The sequence below is a fragment of the Gigantopelta aegis genome, chromosome 3, assembly GCF_016097555.1.
Source record: "Gigantopelta aegis isolate Gae_Host chromosome 3, Gae_host_genome, whole genome shotgun sequence".
In the NCBI taxonomy this organism is placed as follows: domain Eukaryota; kingdom Metazoa; phylum Mollusca; class Gastropoda; order Neomphalida; family Peltospiridae; genus Gigantopelta; species Gigantopelta aegis.
Window position 1 is genome coordinate 19129574 of NC_054701.1, and position 14824 is coordinate 19144397.

The 14824-nt window shown below is 40.1% G+C and overlaps 1 protein-coding gene across 1 annotated transcript; it reads right to left on the reverse strand.

The window, feature by feature from the left end:
- Positions 1-1649: 1649 nt before the first annotated feature.
- On the reverse strand, positions 1650-13153 carry LOC121367641 (universal stress protein Slr1101-like). The gene is made up of 4 exons (XM_041491932.1): positions 12749-13153; positions 10218-10301; positions 9129-9238; positions 1650-4994 (listed from the first exon to the last, which is right to left on the reverse strand). The coding sequence occupies exons 1-4, from the start codon at positions 12822-12824 to the stop codon at positions 4803-4805; spliced, it is 462 nt and encodes a 153-aa protein (XP_041347866.1). The 5' UTR covers positions 12825-13153; the 3' UTR covers positions 1650-4802.
- Between the last annotated feature and the right edge of the window lie 1671 nt (positions 13154-14824).

The window sequence follows — 14824 nt, forward strand, 5'->3', positions numbered from 1 at the left end:
CTGGCTCAGCTGGCTCCCTGGGAGCTTGGTTATTGCCACCTGACTAGCGCCTGGCTCAGCTGGCTCCCTGGGACCTTGGTTATTGCCACCTGACTAGTGCCTGGCTCAGCTGGCTCCCTGGGACCATGTTACTACCACCTGACTAGCGCCTAGCTCAGCTGGCTCCCTGGGACCTTGGTTATTGCCACCTGACTAGCGCCTGGCTCAGCTGGCTCCCTGGGACCTTGATACTACCACCTGACTAGCGCCTGGCTCAGCTGGTTCACTATATAGTCCTTCCTACACGGAACGCCTTTTTTCAAACACTTACTTTCCTTCTTACGTCAAACCAAACTGAAATTATTTACAAAAACATTTCTGTAGAAGGATGGCACGGATTATAGGACTTGGGTCAACTGACTGACTTGGACCTGGTTTAACTAAATTACTTGGACCTGGTTTAACTACATTTCTTGGATCAGTTTAACTAAATTACTTGGACCTAGTTTAACTAAATTTACTTGGACCTAGTTTAACTAAATTACTTGGACCTGGTTTAACTAAATTACTTGGACCTAGTTTAACTAAATTAGTTTAACTAAATTACTTGGACCTGGTTTAACTAAATCACTTGGACCTGGTTTAACTAAATTACTTGGACATGAGTTAACTAAATTATTTGGACCTAGTTTAACTAAATTACTTGGACCTGGTTTGTCTAAATTACTTGGACCTAGTTTAACTAAATCACTTGGACCTGGTTTAACTAAATCACTTGGACCCGAGTTAACTAAATTATTTGGACCTAGTTTAACTAAATTACTTGGACCTAGTTTAACTAAATTACTTGGACCCGAGTTAACTAAATTATTTGGACCTAGTTTAACTAAATTACTTGGACCTAGTTTAACTAAATTATTTGGACCTAGTTTAACTAAATTACTTGGACCTGGTTTAACTAAATCAGGCGGACCCTTTACCACTGGGCTACGTTCCACCACCTTAATGTATTGAAATGTCACATGGTATCACTTGCATGTGAACATAAATAAAATGGCACCATCCAGACTTAGCAGGACTACAAGATACTATTCTAAAATATTCCAAACAATATTGTGCAGATGCTAAAAGCTTGGGGCTACAATCTCTATTGGAGGGGGGCAAAAGCAAGATTTTAATTTTTAGTTATATAGAGTAGGATTTTTTTTTTTTTTTTTACATGTTTATCCTCGATGACCCCCGGCTCCTCGGTTCATACGTGCCTGAAAAGTCAAACGCGTACGAGACGGGGGGGGGGGGGGGGGGGGGGGGGGGGAGGGAGATATGTGCTAACCTGCTACCTACCAACAAAATTAGTTGTAATCCAAGTAAAAATACCTAGTGATTAGTTTGCACCCGATTATAGATGTTAATTCAGGCAAAAACTAGCCTACCCTCATACAAAAATTGGAGCCCGTACGCCTATGTGAAACGTTATTACGGAAAATAATAATTTAAAAGCACAAATAAAAACATTTAAAAACATAAATACAATAATACCATTAAAACATTTATTTCAGGAACACGTTTCGTGTGGAATCATTGTTTAGCTAGTAAAAAAACAAAAACAAAAAACAAAAAAAACAAACAAAAACAAAACTAAATTTTCAAATAAGTTATAACGAAGACAATTTATTTGAAGTATGTTTAATTTTTTCATTAATAACAAACTTGTTCAACTATGTTTTAACAACATGTCTAGAAGAATAATCTAGAGACATCACTGGAGCAGTTAATGATGTTTATAAATTATGAACAGAATAGGCGAATGGGATGACATCTTGTCGGAAGATGAGGATCAGAATGAATTAAGGCGCCTAATGTCTGCATTAGTCTAATCACATACATAGTAGTGAGCACTTCACCTACCTCCAGAATGGTTATTCTATGTCTAGCATTAACATTAACATTAACATTAACCCTAACCCTAACCCTAACCCTAACCCTAACCCTAATTGAAACTCAGTATTTATGTTACACTGCAGCCTGGATATTTTATGAACCGGAACGTACGGAGTATAATCGCTTATATTTATGCATTAAATTTTATCCTGCAACCACAGTTTGTATCGAAAGAATATGACGGCCGGATACTATACAACGAAGTGATATCCTGCTAGTAGCAAGATACTACTTGACAATCGACCTATCTGACGCGACTCGGTTGCTTTGACTAGAATAATCAAATCAACTGCATGCTCTTTATATCATCAGTTTCAATCGAAATGAAATTTTTGATTATGGTAAATATCCAGTATAAACATTGTATTTATATTGAGGAATTATGAGTCAAAACTATTTTTGAACGCGACAAATATACCATTACAACAACAAAAAATGAAGTCATATTTTTTTTAATGTCATACTTCAAACATTTGCTTATTTAGCTTGGGCATATCGAATGCTAGGAATAAATAGAAAATACAACACGAGTGACTGTTAGGTACACTTTATCTTACAACAGTTGCAAATTGTTTTAAACGTATCTAACATTTGAAAGCAAGTTGGATACGTACTTGAACGGGTTGTAAGATAATGGATGTATGCATATTGCATTGGCAACCTGGTCATCACATAGGAGCAGCCAGTCGTATGTCTTGAAATTGTTATCGCACGTATATGTGTTTTCAAAAATAACGAATGATGTTCTCACTTGAGGTGAATAAGAAAGTTGATTAACTGACTCTCTTTGTCTGCTTCTTATCGAGTTGCAGGATAAACATAATAGCAGGTTGATGACGTGGTTATCGGCTCTTTTTTCCTGTTTAAGACGAATGGAGAATATAGCTCTGCAAGCCTTTCGGAGTTCCCAGTTCTTACCTTCACAGAGTAAAACCGTAAACCTACGTCATCAACTTGTTATTTTCGTATTGGTTCCTGGGCTACAAGCGTGCCAATTTACTGCCAGACATAAAGTCGGGTACACACATTAATATTGTGAAATATACTATCTATGGGGAAGATCAATGCAATTTATAGACCGGATATAATTCGCAAGCGAATGAAATCCATTGTTAATTAATATTCATTGTGCTACTGAGGGATTCCACCTACAATTTACAATTTCTATCATGTGAATGTGAATGCATAAGTAGAAAGTTTGTTATATATACTATGTGCAGGGCTTCTAGATTATGGTAGTTCCACTCCCATGGCTAGTGATATTCAATGTTGGGCTAGTAAATAACTACTTTTGCCATGCCCGACGGCTTGTGAAATGTTTTAATCAAATGTTGCAGTTAAGTCTATTTTGTAAATATGAGTATCCTGCCCCGACCCAAACCCCCAAATATTAGTGTTTTAAGCTCTATCTCCCTGTTTAAACCACATATCTGATTATTACTATTATATAATATATATTTTTTAACTTAAGTGAATTTATAATCGTGGCTAGTAAATTTTAAAAATAACTGATCCCAAGGCTAATGGATTTTATAAAATTTCACGAAGCCCTGACTATGTGTACCTATAATCTTGCATTTATTTATTTTATAAACATAATGTTAATACTCATGCTCGCCATGTTACTAATGTAACCGAATTATGTGTCAATGCGATTTTACCTTATACAAGATGTATACAAACATTATATCTCTGTATATAATAATGTATACATTATGTGCTCAAGGGCCATTAGGCCTAATGCGAATAAAGTTATCATTAACCATGTTATAATTAAAGTGAATCGACTGCTAGTATTCGGCTGCCTTAATCGACGGTGAGCGTACACATAAGTGAAAACATCATCTCCTTATAACACGTGCTAAAACAAAGCTCTATTACAATTACAAATTAATACAGCAGTAACTTTAAAATTGCTAAAACAAAGTGACTAAAATAACACCAAGGACTTTCAGTCTTTGCATAGGCGTCGGAAGATGTCAGCAACGGAGAGGGGAGTATATATTAATTCGTCGTTCAACTGGTAGAGGGTGGGGTGGGGTGGGGGGGGGATGCACAATCGAGTTGAGCAGACCCCTTTCTATCCACCCTTCCCTTGAACTTCCTACGCTTATGCTTTGCCAATACACCCTAGAATACTGTTATACAGTGGCAAGAAATTTAGAACATGACTGAAATGGTGTTATACTGGCAACTAAAATTAATGCCCAGAACAAACAAATTGAAAGGTTCCTTCAAATCATATGGTGTACGTTGATGAGTTCGCCTGGTGGAATGTACGTAAGTCTCTGCTTATACATAATCATTTTGGTAATCAAGTATATCAAGATGTGGGCAGCTTTTAATTCACATTAAATTAAGACCCACAGCACGGTTAACATTAGTAAAAAAGAGACCAGATTACATTAATGAAAATAGCACTGTTTAAACATTCGTAAAAACAAAAGCTATTTTGGCCTACATTAATATAAAAAAGAGCAATGTTTACATTGATAAAAACAGCACTGTGGGCATTCTTAAAAATAGCACAATTAACAAAAAAGCACTCTTTTCATTCACAAAAAAACAGCACTGTTTACAAGCCTCTATTTTTGATCAAGTAGCCGCAATTAAGCCCCTATTTTTGGTCAAGTGATTTTTTATAAACCGGCCTTGGTGGTGTAGTGGTTAAGCCATCGCACATATGGCGCCCAGAGCGAGTTTAACGACTCAATGGATAGGATATAAGCACGACAATAAGTTGAAATGAATGAATGAATCAAGTGATTAATTTTGCGTTTGTATAATAAGGTGAAGAGTTTTTAACAACGCCACCGAACTACATTCTGTTTTAATGTCCCCCTATGAACAGATCCTAGATCCGTTCGGTGAGCTAGTGTCTGTCACTGCCTGCAGACGATGACAGGAATATGAGCATGGTGAAGGACGTAGTCGCTGATGCTGCCTAGGAAGGTGCGCCGCAACTTGCTGAGCCCGCGCGTACCCGTCACAATCAGGTGAGCACTCTCGTCTTGGGCAGCTTTCACGATTACCTCCCCTGGATGTCCCACGATACTTTTCACCTTGCCAGAAATCTGAAGGAAGGAAATGTTTTATTCAACGACGCACTCAACACAAAAATCTGAAATAATAATAATAATAATAATAAAAAAATTCTCAAATTATCGGAAAGGAACGGTAAAGAATGTTTGTTTTAACGGCTAACATTTAGTGACGACACACGTGGCAATACGAATGCCTCGTACGAGTACAGCCGATTGTGGCAAGACAAATATTACGATTTTATCAGTTGCTACACAATCGTACGAGGAACTCGTATAGTGTGGCGTCGCCTTAAGAAGAAGTGAGGCCGAGCGCTCGCGAACTATAAGCGTGTTTCCTGGGGCTTTCGGAGGTCGAATTAAAAAAACAAATTACACATAGGCTACTTCCCTGGGAGCATAAATCGACAACCCTAATTTCTTCTTTCTTCACCATGGCACATTTTTTTAAAGCTATCTTAGCGCTACGATATCGTAAAACCGTCGTAGGGTATGACATCCGTCGTTGTGACGTCATAGCTTACGACGGTTTTATGATATCGTAGCGCTAAGTTAGCTTCGAAAATCTGTAGCGTACGAGACGGGGGTGCGGAAGGGGGGGGGGGGCTGCTCCACCCCCACCCACCCCACCCCAGTGCTGGAGCAAATCTTCAAATTCGGGCAAAAACGACAGAAATATTCGAACAAAATGTGCTAACTTGAGGCCTTTTTACCATGTATTTCCATCATTTTATCCGCAAAATTACTTGCAATCCAGATAAAAATGCCTTGTGATTCGCTTGCAACTCTATATAGCTGTTTGGCTGTATACTAAAATGAAAACTTGTTATCCAGATTCTGGCATTTTCGTTTAATTCGGACAAAAACAAGTCTGCCCCCCCCCCCCCCCCCCCCTTCGCCCCTATAAAAATGGGAGCCGGTCCGCCGATATCTAGACCCCTTCCCCTCATGGGCTTTAACTATTTGACTGGTATCATCTGTTTTTAAGTTCTAACGTATCACATCCATCTAACGTCAAGCACAAGAAAAAAAAAGATGAAAAAAAAAGAAGAAAAAAAAACCCCCACGTCTAGCGAGCGAACACGATCCCTACCCCTCCAAACCATGGTACGCAATACAAACAAACACAAAAATGTGGCCAGTTAAATAACAGACTGGAAATAGGACACCTATGTACATGTTTGCATAGCTAAATACTACGCGATAGAACAAAGTTCAAAATCATTTACTTCATATATGAATCATACAAAATGGCATACATTTGACAACTTAATAAGTACATCAGATATACAATAAGTAAGGATGATAATGATAATGGTATCTATATATAATGTGTGTGTATAGATAATACTACATGAGTGGACGTTAGCTACCATTTATCTTATAACTAGTTGTTCTAAAACGTATCTAACGAGCGAATACATTGTTAAAAATGAGTTGTAAGATACATGGTAACTAACAGACCTGACAAAATATCATTAATAAGTGGAGTATGGTGGTTACGTAGATGGTTGAATAAAGTACATTTAGGGACAAATCAAATATATATATTTTTAAGTAATACTTTGTTAGGTCATGTAATAGGTCAGTGGTCTGTGACAATATGCCTTTAAAGTGTACGTCACAGAGTGATCGAATCCGATAATGCTTTTTTTTCATTCTAAGGCATGGCATTGATGACCCGGCCTGGTGCTTATAAAACTTTTAGAGTCTAGACTCGAGATTCTAACACAGTCTGAGATGTGTACGTCATGGCAACGTCATACAAATTGTATGCGTGTGACGTCATTAGAGATTGAGTCTGGACTTATAAGCACGGTTTCTAGTCATCAACTAGGAGCAGACAGTCGTATGTCTTTAAAATATTATCACACGTATATGTGCTAACAGTATGTGTTACCAAAAGTAATGCATGATGGTCTCATCAACGGGTGTGTAACAAAGTAATATAATAGGCACTATACATGTACATGTATTGTGTTGTATGTGCATAAACACGTAGTTTTTTTAATCATTATATGGGTTAATTCAAGTTGGTGTTGTGGTAGAGGATCTGGTAACTTCTTTTTTCCATTTCTGGGGATATTCCTATAACGTCAAATCTCTATTTCCAGTCTGTGACAACGCAGACGCAGTTTAGAGACAATGTCTAAAATTAGTATTTTTAATTTCTCTTCAATATATTTAAGTATTGGCAGAATTATGCAGCTGTTTTAAAATGTTCGTGTTATATATCTTTCATCAGGGAGTTTGCTTACATAACGTGAGTTTGATTTTGTATGAGATTTAGCGTTAGTTAATAGACATTGGTCAATGTTGTTGCTGAGATCAGGTCCGGTCAGGCCATAAGGCTTAATGTGCACATTCACAGCAAGCTGTTGTGGCGCACGCATGTCATGGGCGCAGGTGTTCACTTACGCCAGCTCCTTCGTTCATGAAAGAAAAGGGTTTACGGTTGGGTGGGAGAAGGGACCGCCCGCGCTTGGTAAGTGCAAGAGATCACCAGCAGCCCGACCAGGGTCGGTGACGTGCGGGGGAATTTGTGATGCTATTGAATTAAACATGGTAGGGCCAAGTGCATCACCTTGTTTTATCCTACATTGGAGGAGAAGTATCCGTAATGTTATTTTCGAATATAACTGCAGTTTCAGTTTTGTCATCGATTGATTTAACGATATTATATCATTAAATTCTCACCACTCCCTAGTACAAGTATTCTTTTGGATTATTATTATGAAAATCCCTGTTTGTTGGGTTTTTGTATTTTCTTCTTTGTGCTCATTAATTTTGACTGCAGTTTATCATTGAATGAGCCTGCTTTTAGTTGCCTAGCAAAGTCCTTGAATTGTGTTTGGAGTCCAGTAGTTATAATTTTATGTATTTATGTCTATGGCTTTACGACACTATAGACGCTGCAGTTAGCATGATGCCATTTAACGAGCTAACAGCTTGGTTAATGTCAGCGATAGATATCCACAGATTTTTGTATATGATATAAATGCGCACGACAGAGTCAGTTGAATAGCAGGTGTTAGAACAAATATATACATGTATACAAACAGTGGATATACGTGTGCACAGCTTAACAACAGCCAAGAGAACAATATATATATATATATATATATATATATATATATATATATATATATATGCATGGCTAAATATCAAGCAGAAGAAAAAAAAATATATATGTGTGTGCACACATATACCTGTAATTCTCCTTGTTATTTAGCCGTACACAGGCAGTAAACATATGCGCGTGTACAGCTAATAACAAAAAGAACACATACACGAGCACAGTTAAATAACATAACATAATACACACTATTAAATAACAAGCAGAACATAATTATATATGATTGTGCAGAGCTAAATAGTACCCAACAGAAAACCCCCACATATGCTTTAGAAGACGACATCCCGATCCACGCCAGTGCACCGCTAAATATGACCGGACAATGGCATACCAATACGTATGCAGAGCCTCATTCCTAGAAGCGATCTTAGCCCTAACATCTCCTTAAGTGCACACCCGTTTTACTTACTTAGGTGATCTTGTGGAACAGGGCCCTGACTGAATAACAGGCCAACAGCCGTTACCCCCACCCCAATATCACACACCCACAATATATATATATATATATATATATATATATATATATATATATATATTACACCCACACACAGACACATAATTATACATGCCTGTGTGTGTGTGTGTCTGTGTGTGTGCGTGTGTGTGTGTGTGTGTGTGTGTGTCTGTCTTTGTGTGTGTGTCTTTGTGCGTGTGTCTGTGTGTATGTGTCTGTGTGTATGTGTGTGCATGTGTGTGTATGTGTGTCTGTCTTTGTGTGTGTGTGTGTGTCTGTGAGTGTGTGCGTGTCTGTGTGTGTGCGTCTGTGTGTGTCTCTGTATGTACGTGTGTGTGTGTGTGTCTGTGTCTGTGTGTGTCTGTGTGGGTGGGTGTCTGTATGTGTGTGTATGTGTGTGACCTTTGTGTGTGCATCTGTCTCTGTGTGTGTGTGTGTGTGTGTGTGTGTGTGTGTCTGTGTGTGCATGTGAGTATATATGTGTGTGTATGTGTGTGTGTGTACGTGCGTGTATGTGTGTGTGCGTCTGTATGTGTATGTGTGTACGGCTAAAGAAAGGGAAGTAGAAGAGACGTACATCGGCATCAGTCAGCATCTGTTTGAGACTCTCCAGCAGGTCATTCTTTTTCTTCTGCTCTTCCTGCATCTTCCCTGCCACCTGCTCGATGTCCTTCCTCTCGTGGCCAACTGGACAAAGGGTAAAAAAGAGAAGCAAAAACACAATCAGTGCTGTACCTAGAGGTAAAATCTAGGGGAGGGGCAAAAGAAAGAATCAGTGCTACAGTAATATAGGGTCTTGTCGGAGCACAACTATATAAGGGCCACAACACTGTTACAATAATATCCTGTCCTGATGCCCCGGAATTGTCCACCGGCGAAGTCAGAGGTTAAGTCCGGGGTGGGCGTGTCTGAACCTACGTTGGACATGGGCACGTTAAAAAGGTTCCGCATTCCGCATTCCTGTCCTGGACGGAGGAACCGGTTGAGGGCGGTACTTGTGTCCAGGACAGGAGTGCGCTACAACAGCTTGCTCTGAATGTGCACGTTAAACAATTTTCCTACCTTACAATAATAATTTCCAAATTAATTAAAAGGGAGAGGGGGCATCATCTCACATCATCCATACGTGGTGGATTCAGGCCTACTGTTTGTCATTCACGTGGGTTGGGTCAGTCTCCGTGCAGTGAAATCATGTGTTTATTAGCAATTTATTTATTTTAATTTATTTTAATGTATATGTATTAATCAAAACATTGTCAGATTTAGAACACGCACACACGCTCGCGTGCACACTCTTTTTTCGTGTTGGAAACTTTAGTCATAACCCATTTATTTACATTAATGGAAGTCACCTGTCTGCAGTTTCTTTCAGTGATTTTGTTTTTTATATATAAAAGCGGGATTTTGAAAAGCCTTCGAAAGCAGCACAAAACACGCCAGGCTATCGCTAATGAGGGGTCAATGTTCCAAAATTTTCTGGGAGAGGACCTTCATACCCCCGTCACAAACTTCGCACATTCAAAGTTCGCCTCGTTGGGCTCCGCCCTGCACACAAGTTCCGTCTGAATCAAAATCGACTGCCTCCCCCCCCCCCCCCCCAAACAATTTGACCTGCTGGTTACGGGCCCCTGAGTAAAGCGGTAAAGTAAATAAAAGGTCAGTTTACCCGAGTGATGCATTAGGGTTTGATATTCCGGACAGTGTACTACCACCACGAAGTCATCAGGCTTGTGCACGTTTTTCTTGTACCCTGCAACAAAACACATCGTAAGCATTATGACACTTGTAATACAATAGTTCAGTTTACACCCTGAAACATAGCACAACATAAACAGTGTGGATATTTGAGCACGACAATGCCAGGACATTGACTGGAAAGTTTAAAGTTTGTTTTTGTTTAACGACGCCATTAGAGCACATTGATTTATTAACCATCGGCTATTGGATTTCAAACATTTGGTAATTTGACATATAGTCTTACAGAGGAAACCCGCTACCTTTTTAATTAGTAGCAAGGGTTTGTTTTTATGTGCACCATCCCACATACAGGATAGCACATACCACAGACTTTGATATACCAGTTGTGGTGCATTGGTTGGAACGAGAAACAGACCAATGGGCCCATCTACGGGGATCTATCCTAGACCGACCGCGCATCAAGCGAGCGCTTTACCACTGGGCTACGTCTCGTCCTCTGACTAGGGCACGATGATGTGGTGACTAGGACACGATGATGTGGTGACCAGGACACGACGATGTGGTGACGAGGACACGACGATGTGTTGACTAGGGCACGATGATGTGGTGACTAGGACACGACGATGTCCAGACTAATGTTTTCATAATATATTATGCGAAGAGCTAAATAAGATTGTTTTGTTTAACGACACCACTAGAGCACATTGATTTAATAATCATCGGTTACTTGATATATCGAACATTTGATAATTGTCACACAGAATCTTCAGAAGAAACTCGTTACATTGTTCATCAACACTAACAGTCAGGACAGGACACTCGACAGCCTTTGGTTTATCAGTCGTGGAGCACTGGTTGAAACCCATAAGCGTACTAGACGGGGGTCAGTGGGTCAACTGCCCCAAAACCTCAGTGCTGGCGCAAATATTCCCATCATTCTACTCACAATAATAGTTGTAATACAGTATACTGATCCATTTAAAAATGCGTAGTGATTCGTTTGGAACCATATACATGTATATATGGTAATTTAGTATTAACACAAACATGAATAAACGTTCCCCACCCCTACAAAAATGAAGTCCGTACGCCTATTAGTCCACGAGACAGAACCCCCAAGCCCCACATGCGAGCGTTATACCAATTAAGTCAGTTGCATTTGCTATAATACAAGGACAAAGTGAATATCGATGGTGGATCTAGGTTTTTCGACAAGGAATTCCAACCGTGCAAAACATCACGTACAGGCGACTGCGATATTGTATTCCACAAACGGCCGGGCCAGTCACATATACACATATATTCATTGTACAGTGGGGCAAAACCAGATGTCAGTGACGACGTGCCCACGACTGGTACACCAAAGGCCGTGGTATGTGCTACCCTGTCTTTGTGATGGTGTATATAAAAGATACATTGCTACCAATGAATAAAGCAAAGGTAGCGGGTTTCCTCTCTAAGAATATATGTCTAAATAACCAAATGTTTGACATCCAATAGCCGATGATTAATCAATCAATGTGCTCAAGTGGTGTCATTAAACTAAACAAACTTTACCCCATGTCCTCCCTCAGAAGTTCGATCTGCCCCTGAATCGGACTACACATTTCTAAATAAGACTCGCATTAAGAGTGACCAATATCGCTTGTGGTATATATCGGGTAATGTAGTGAACTCGATAACGCACAGGAGAAACCCCCCACTCGAGCGGTTGCTCCGTTACACAACACACTTCTCAGAGTATTGATTTTGTGTGGAGATTTTGTTTAAACTCGAATCTCGCTCTCATTCGAGTCTGGGAGTAAAACTAAGCCAGGCGGGTCGAAACGGCATGCGCAAACACCAGCACGTCACGTTAGCACATTGATTCGTAGAAGAAAAAAAAACAAGGCTTCATATATTAACCTCAAAAGATATGAGAAAATCATTTCCTGTTTTTTACGTGCAGACAGGTGTTCTAAAACACCTTATATAAAAGTAACATAAAAAGCTAAGCACATACAGATGTATTATTTAGGCTCAGTTAAGACACAATATGACAAATATAACATGAATTAAATGAGATTAATGATCAAAACTAACTGGTACTATTGTACTAGTTGCATCATCATTGCTGAAGCTCTATGTTTGAAACGACCCCGTGGGAACGTTTAATAATATGATTATGTTACTGTATATTGGAGATATTTAGCGCTGATTAAATGTATTACATATAATATAATATAATATATAGCAGCACACTAGCCCGACCAACAGCTGCTGCAATGCAGATATGGAGTTCACGTTTGCAGAACGAGGGAAGGTTGCTTGATATGTATCTAAACACTATCAAATATATATCTGTTCTATGATACTAACCGAAGGCGTATATATTAATAATAGCTAAGGATCAAAAAGTCCACAACACACTAACTAGGTCACAAACCCCCGAACAATGTATGTATAAAGAAAACCAAACGTGACCTATTTTCTAATGTGCTTCTGATCGCGGTAACTTACAGTCAAAGGCGTAGTTTGAACAATCACTTCCATCCATCGCAATGACGACGACTCGAATCTCTTTCCCCTCAGCCATGTTCCTGAGATGTTCTGTGTCGGGCAGTTGCACTGGGAGTCGGTGTTCCGCTGACCGATATCGAGCGACGCACGCCTATAATCACGTCCGTATTGAACTGATACACAAAGTAAATAGCGCAGACGATTCACGTCCAATATTTTAACAGTGAAATTTACTGCTCTTCGTTTCAACAAAGCGACGTGAAATTGAGACGCACGCGCGCTTCTCTTACTTAGACAGTTATAGACAGTGAAAAACGAACAGCTAGCGGACTGTGTTAAATAAACGATTGTGTCATACTGTTATACAGTATTGAATTACTTTAAAAGCGGTTTATGCCCGCTCGTTATCCACTAGCATTTAGCTGTCTACCGGTAGAGTGGAGACATGAAATGGAGCTATGAGGAAGCGATTTGTAGGAGAAACACCCGCCTCACGTCATATATGTCTTTCTTCTTTTTAAACTTATTTTTGAGCCTATGTTCAATTAAGGTTTAAGCACGATGTCTTGGGCACATGCCTCAGCTATGTGTGCTATCTGTCCAGGACAGTGGGTTTGTCGCTAGTGATTAATAAGAGGAAGGAAATGTTTTATTTAACGACGCACTCAACACATTTTATTTACGGTTATATGGCGTCAGACATATGGTTAAGGACAATGCAGATATTGAGAGAGGAAACCCGCTGTCGCCACTCCATGGGCTACTCTTTTCGATTAGCAGCAAGGGATCTTTTATATGCACCATCCCACAGACAGGATAGTACATACCTCGGCCTCTGTTACACCAGTTGTGGAGCACTGGCTGGGACGAGAAATAGCCAAATGGGTCCACCGACAGAGATCGATCCTAGACCGACCACGCATCATGCGAACGCTTTATCACTGGGCTACGTCCCGCCCAAATTAATAAGAGAGACGTTGGTGACCCACTGAATACTAAAACTCTAATTGGAAGCTGGTACCAGGGTCGAACCCAGTATACCTAACAACAGTGCGTGTTCAGCGGGGGGGGGGGGGGGGGGGGGGGGTGTTTCAGGGATCAAAACCCTGCTCAAGCAAATTTTCTTTTTATCCAATATTTTTCCGTAGAGAATGACTCGATCCCCCCCCCCCCAATAAACTCCCCTGGCCACAGTCTAGACCCCACCCCCACTAACACCCCCATCCAGCTAAAATTGCTACACACGCGTCTGACCAGCCTTCGGTCCGATGGCTTAACCCAGGCTGGTCAAATGTTTTAGCATTGGCGTCTAAGTAAGGAGTCATATCCTAAGTCATGTGAGCAGAAATGTGTGTGTGTGTGGGGGGGGGGGGGGCTAGACTGTCATGAGCGGGGTTTATAGGGGGTCGAGTCATCCTCTCCCAGAAAATATATTGGGAAAAAAGAAAATTAAAAAGAAGAAAAGAAATCAGAAGAAAAATTAGTTTCAGCGCCTATAGAACCAGAATTTCATTTTATTTTTCATCATTTATCAGGTCGATATAGTATGGAGAGATCAGGCTGAACGGGTGCAGAGTGGGAAAAACGGACGCATCAAAAACCGATTATTTGATTATCAAGCAGTTTTTCCATATGGGGGCTGGACGTTGCCCAGTGGTAAAGCGCTCGCCTGATGTGCGGTAGGTCTAGGATCGATCCTCCTCAGTGAACCCATTGGGCTATTTCGCATTCCAGCCAGTGCACCACGACTGGAATATCAAAGGTCGTGGTATGTGCTATCCTGTCCTGGGGATGGTGCATATAAAAGATCCCTTGCTACTAATGGAACAATGTAGCGGGTTTTTTCTCTCTAAGACTATGTCAAATTACCAATATTTGACATCCAGTAGCCGATGATTAATAAATAAATGTGCTCTAGTGGTGTCGTTAAACAAAACAAACTTGTTTCCATATGAGCGGTGCTGTTTTTCGTATCCGCGCCCGCACCGTGTCAAAAACAACGCATATGCCAAATGGCCTTACTAGAATAGTTTGACAGCATCGCCGATGATAGGTGTTTTTGTTTTGTCTCCCTCA

Excerpts from the sequence above, each read along its gene's own strand:
- LOC121367641 (XM_041491932.1), bottom strand. The coding sequence starts at position 12,824 with ATGGCTGAGGGGAAAGAGATTCGAGTCGTCGTCATTGCGATGGATGGA. Across the intron at positions 9,239-10,217 it reads AACCCTAATGCATCACTCGG|TTGGCCACGAGAGGAAGGAC; the intron begins GTAAACTGACCT and ends CCCTTTGTCCAG. Across the intron at positions 4,995-9,128 it reads AGATGCTGACTGATGCCGAT|ATTTCTGGCAAGGTGAAAAG; the intron begins GTACGTCTCTTC and ends TCCTTCCTTCAG.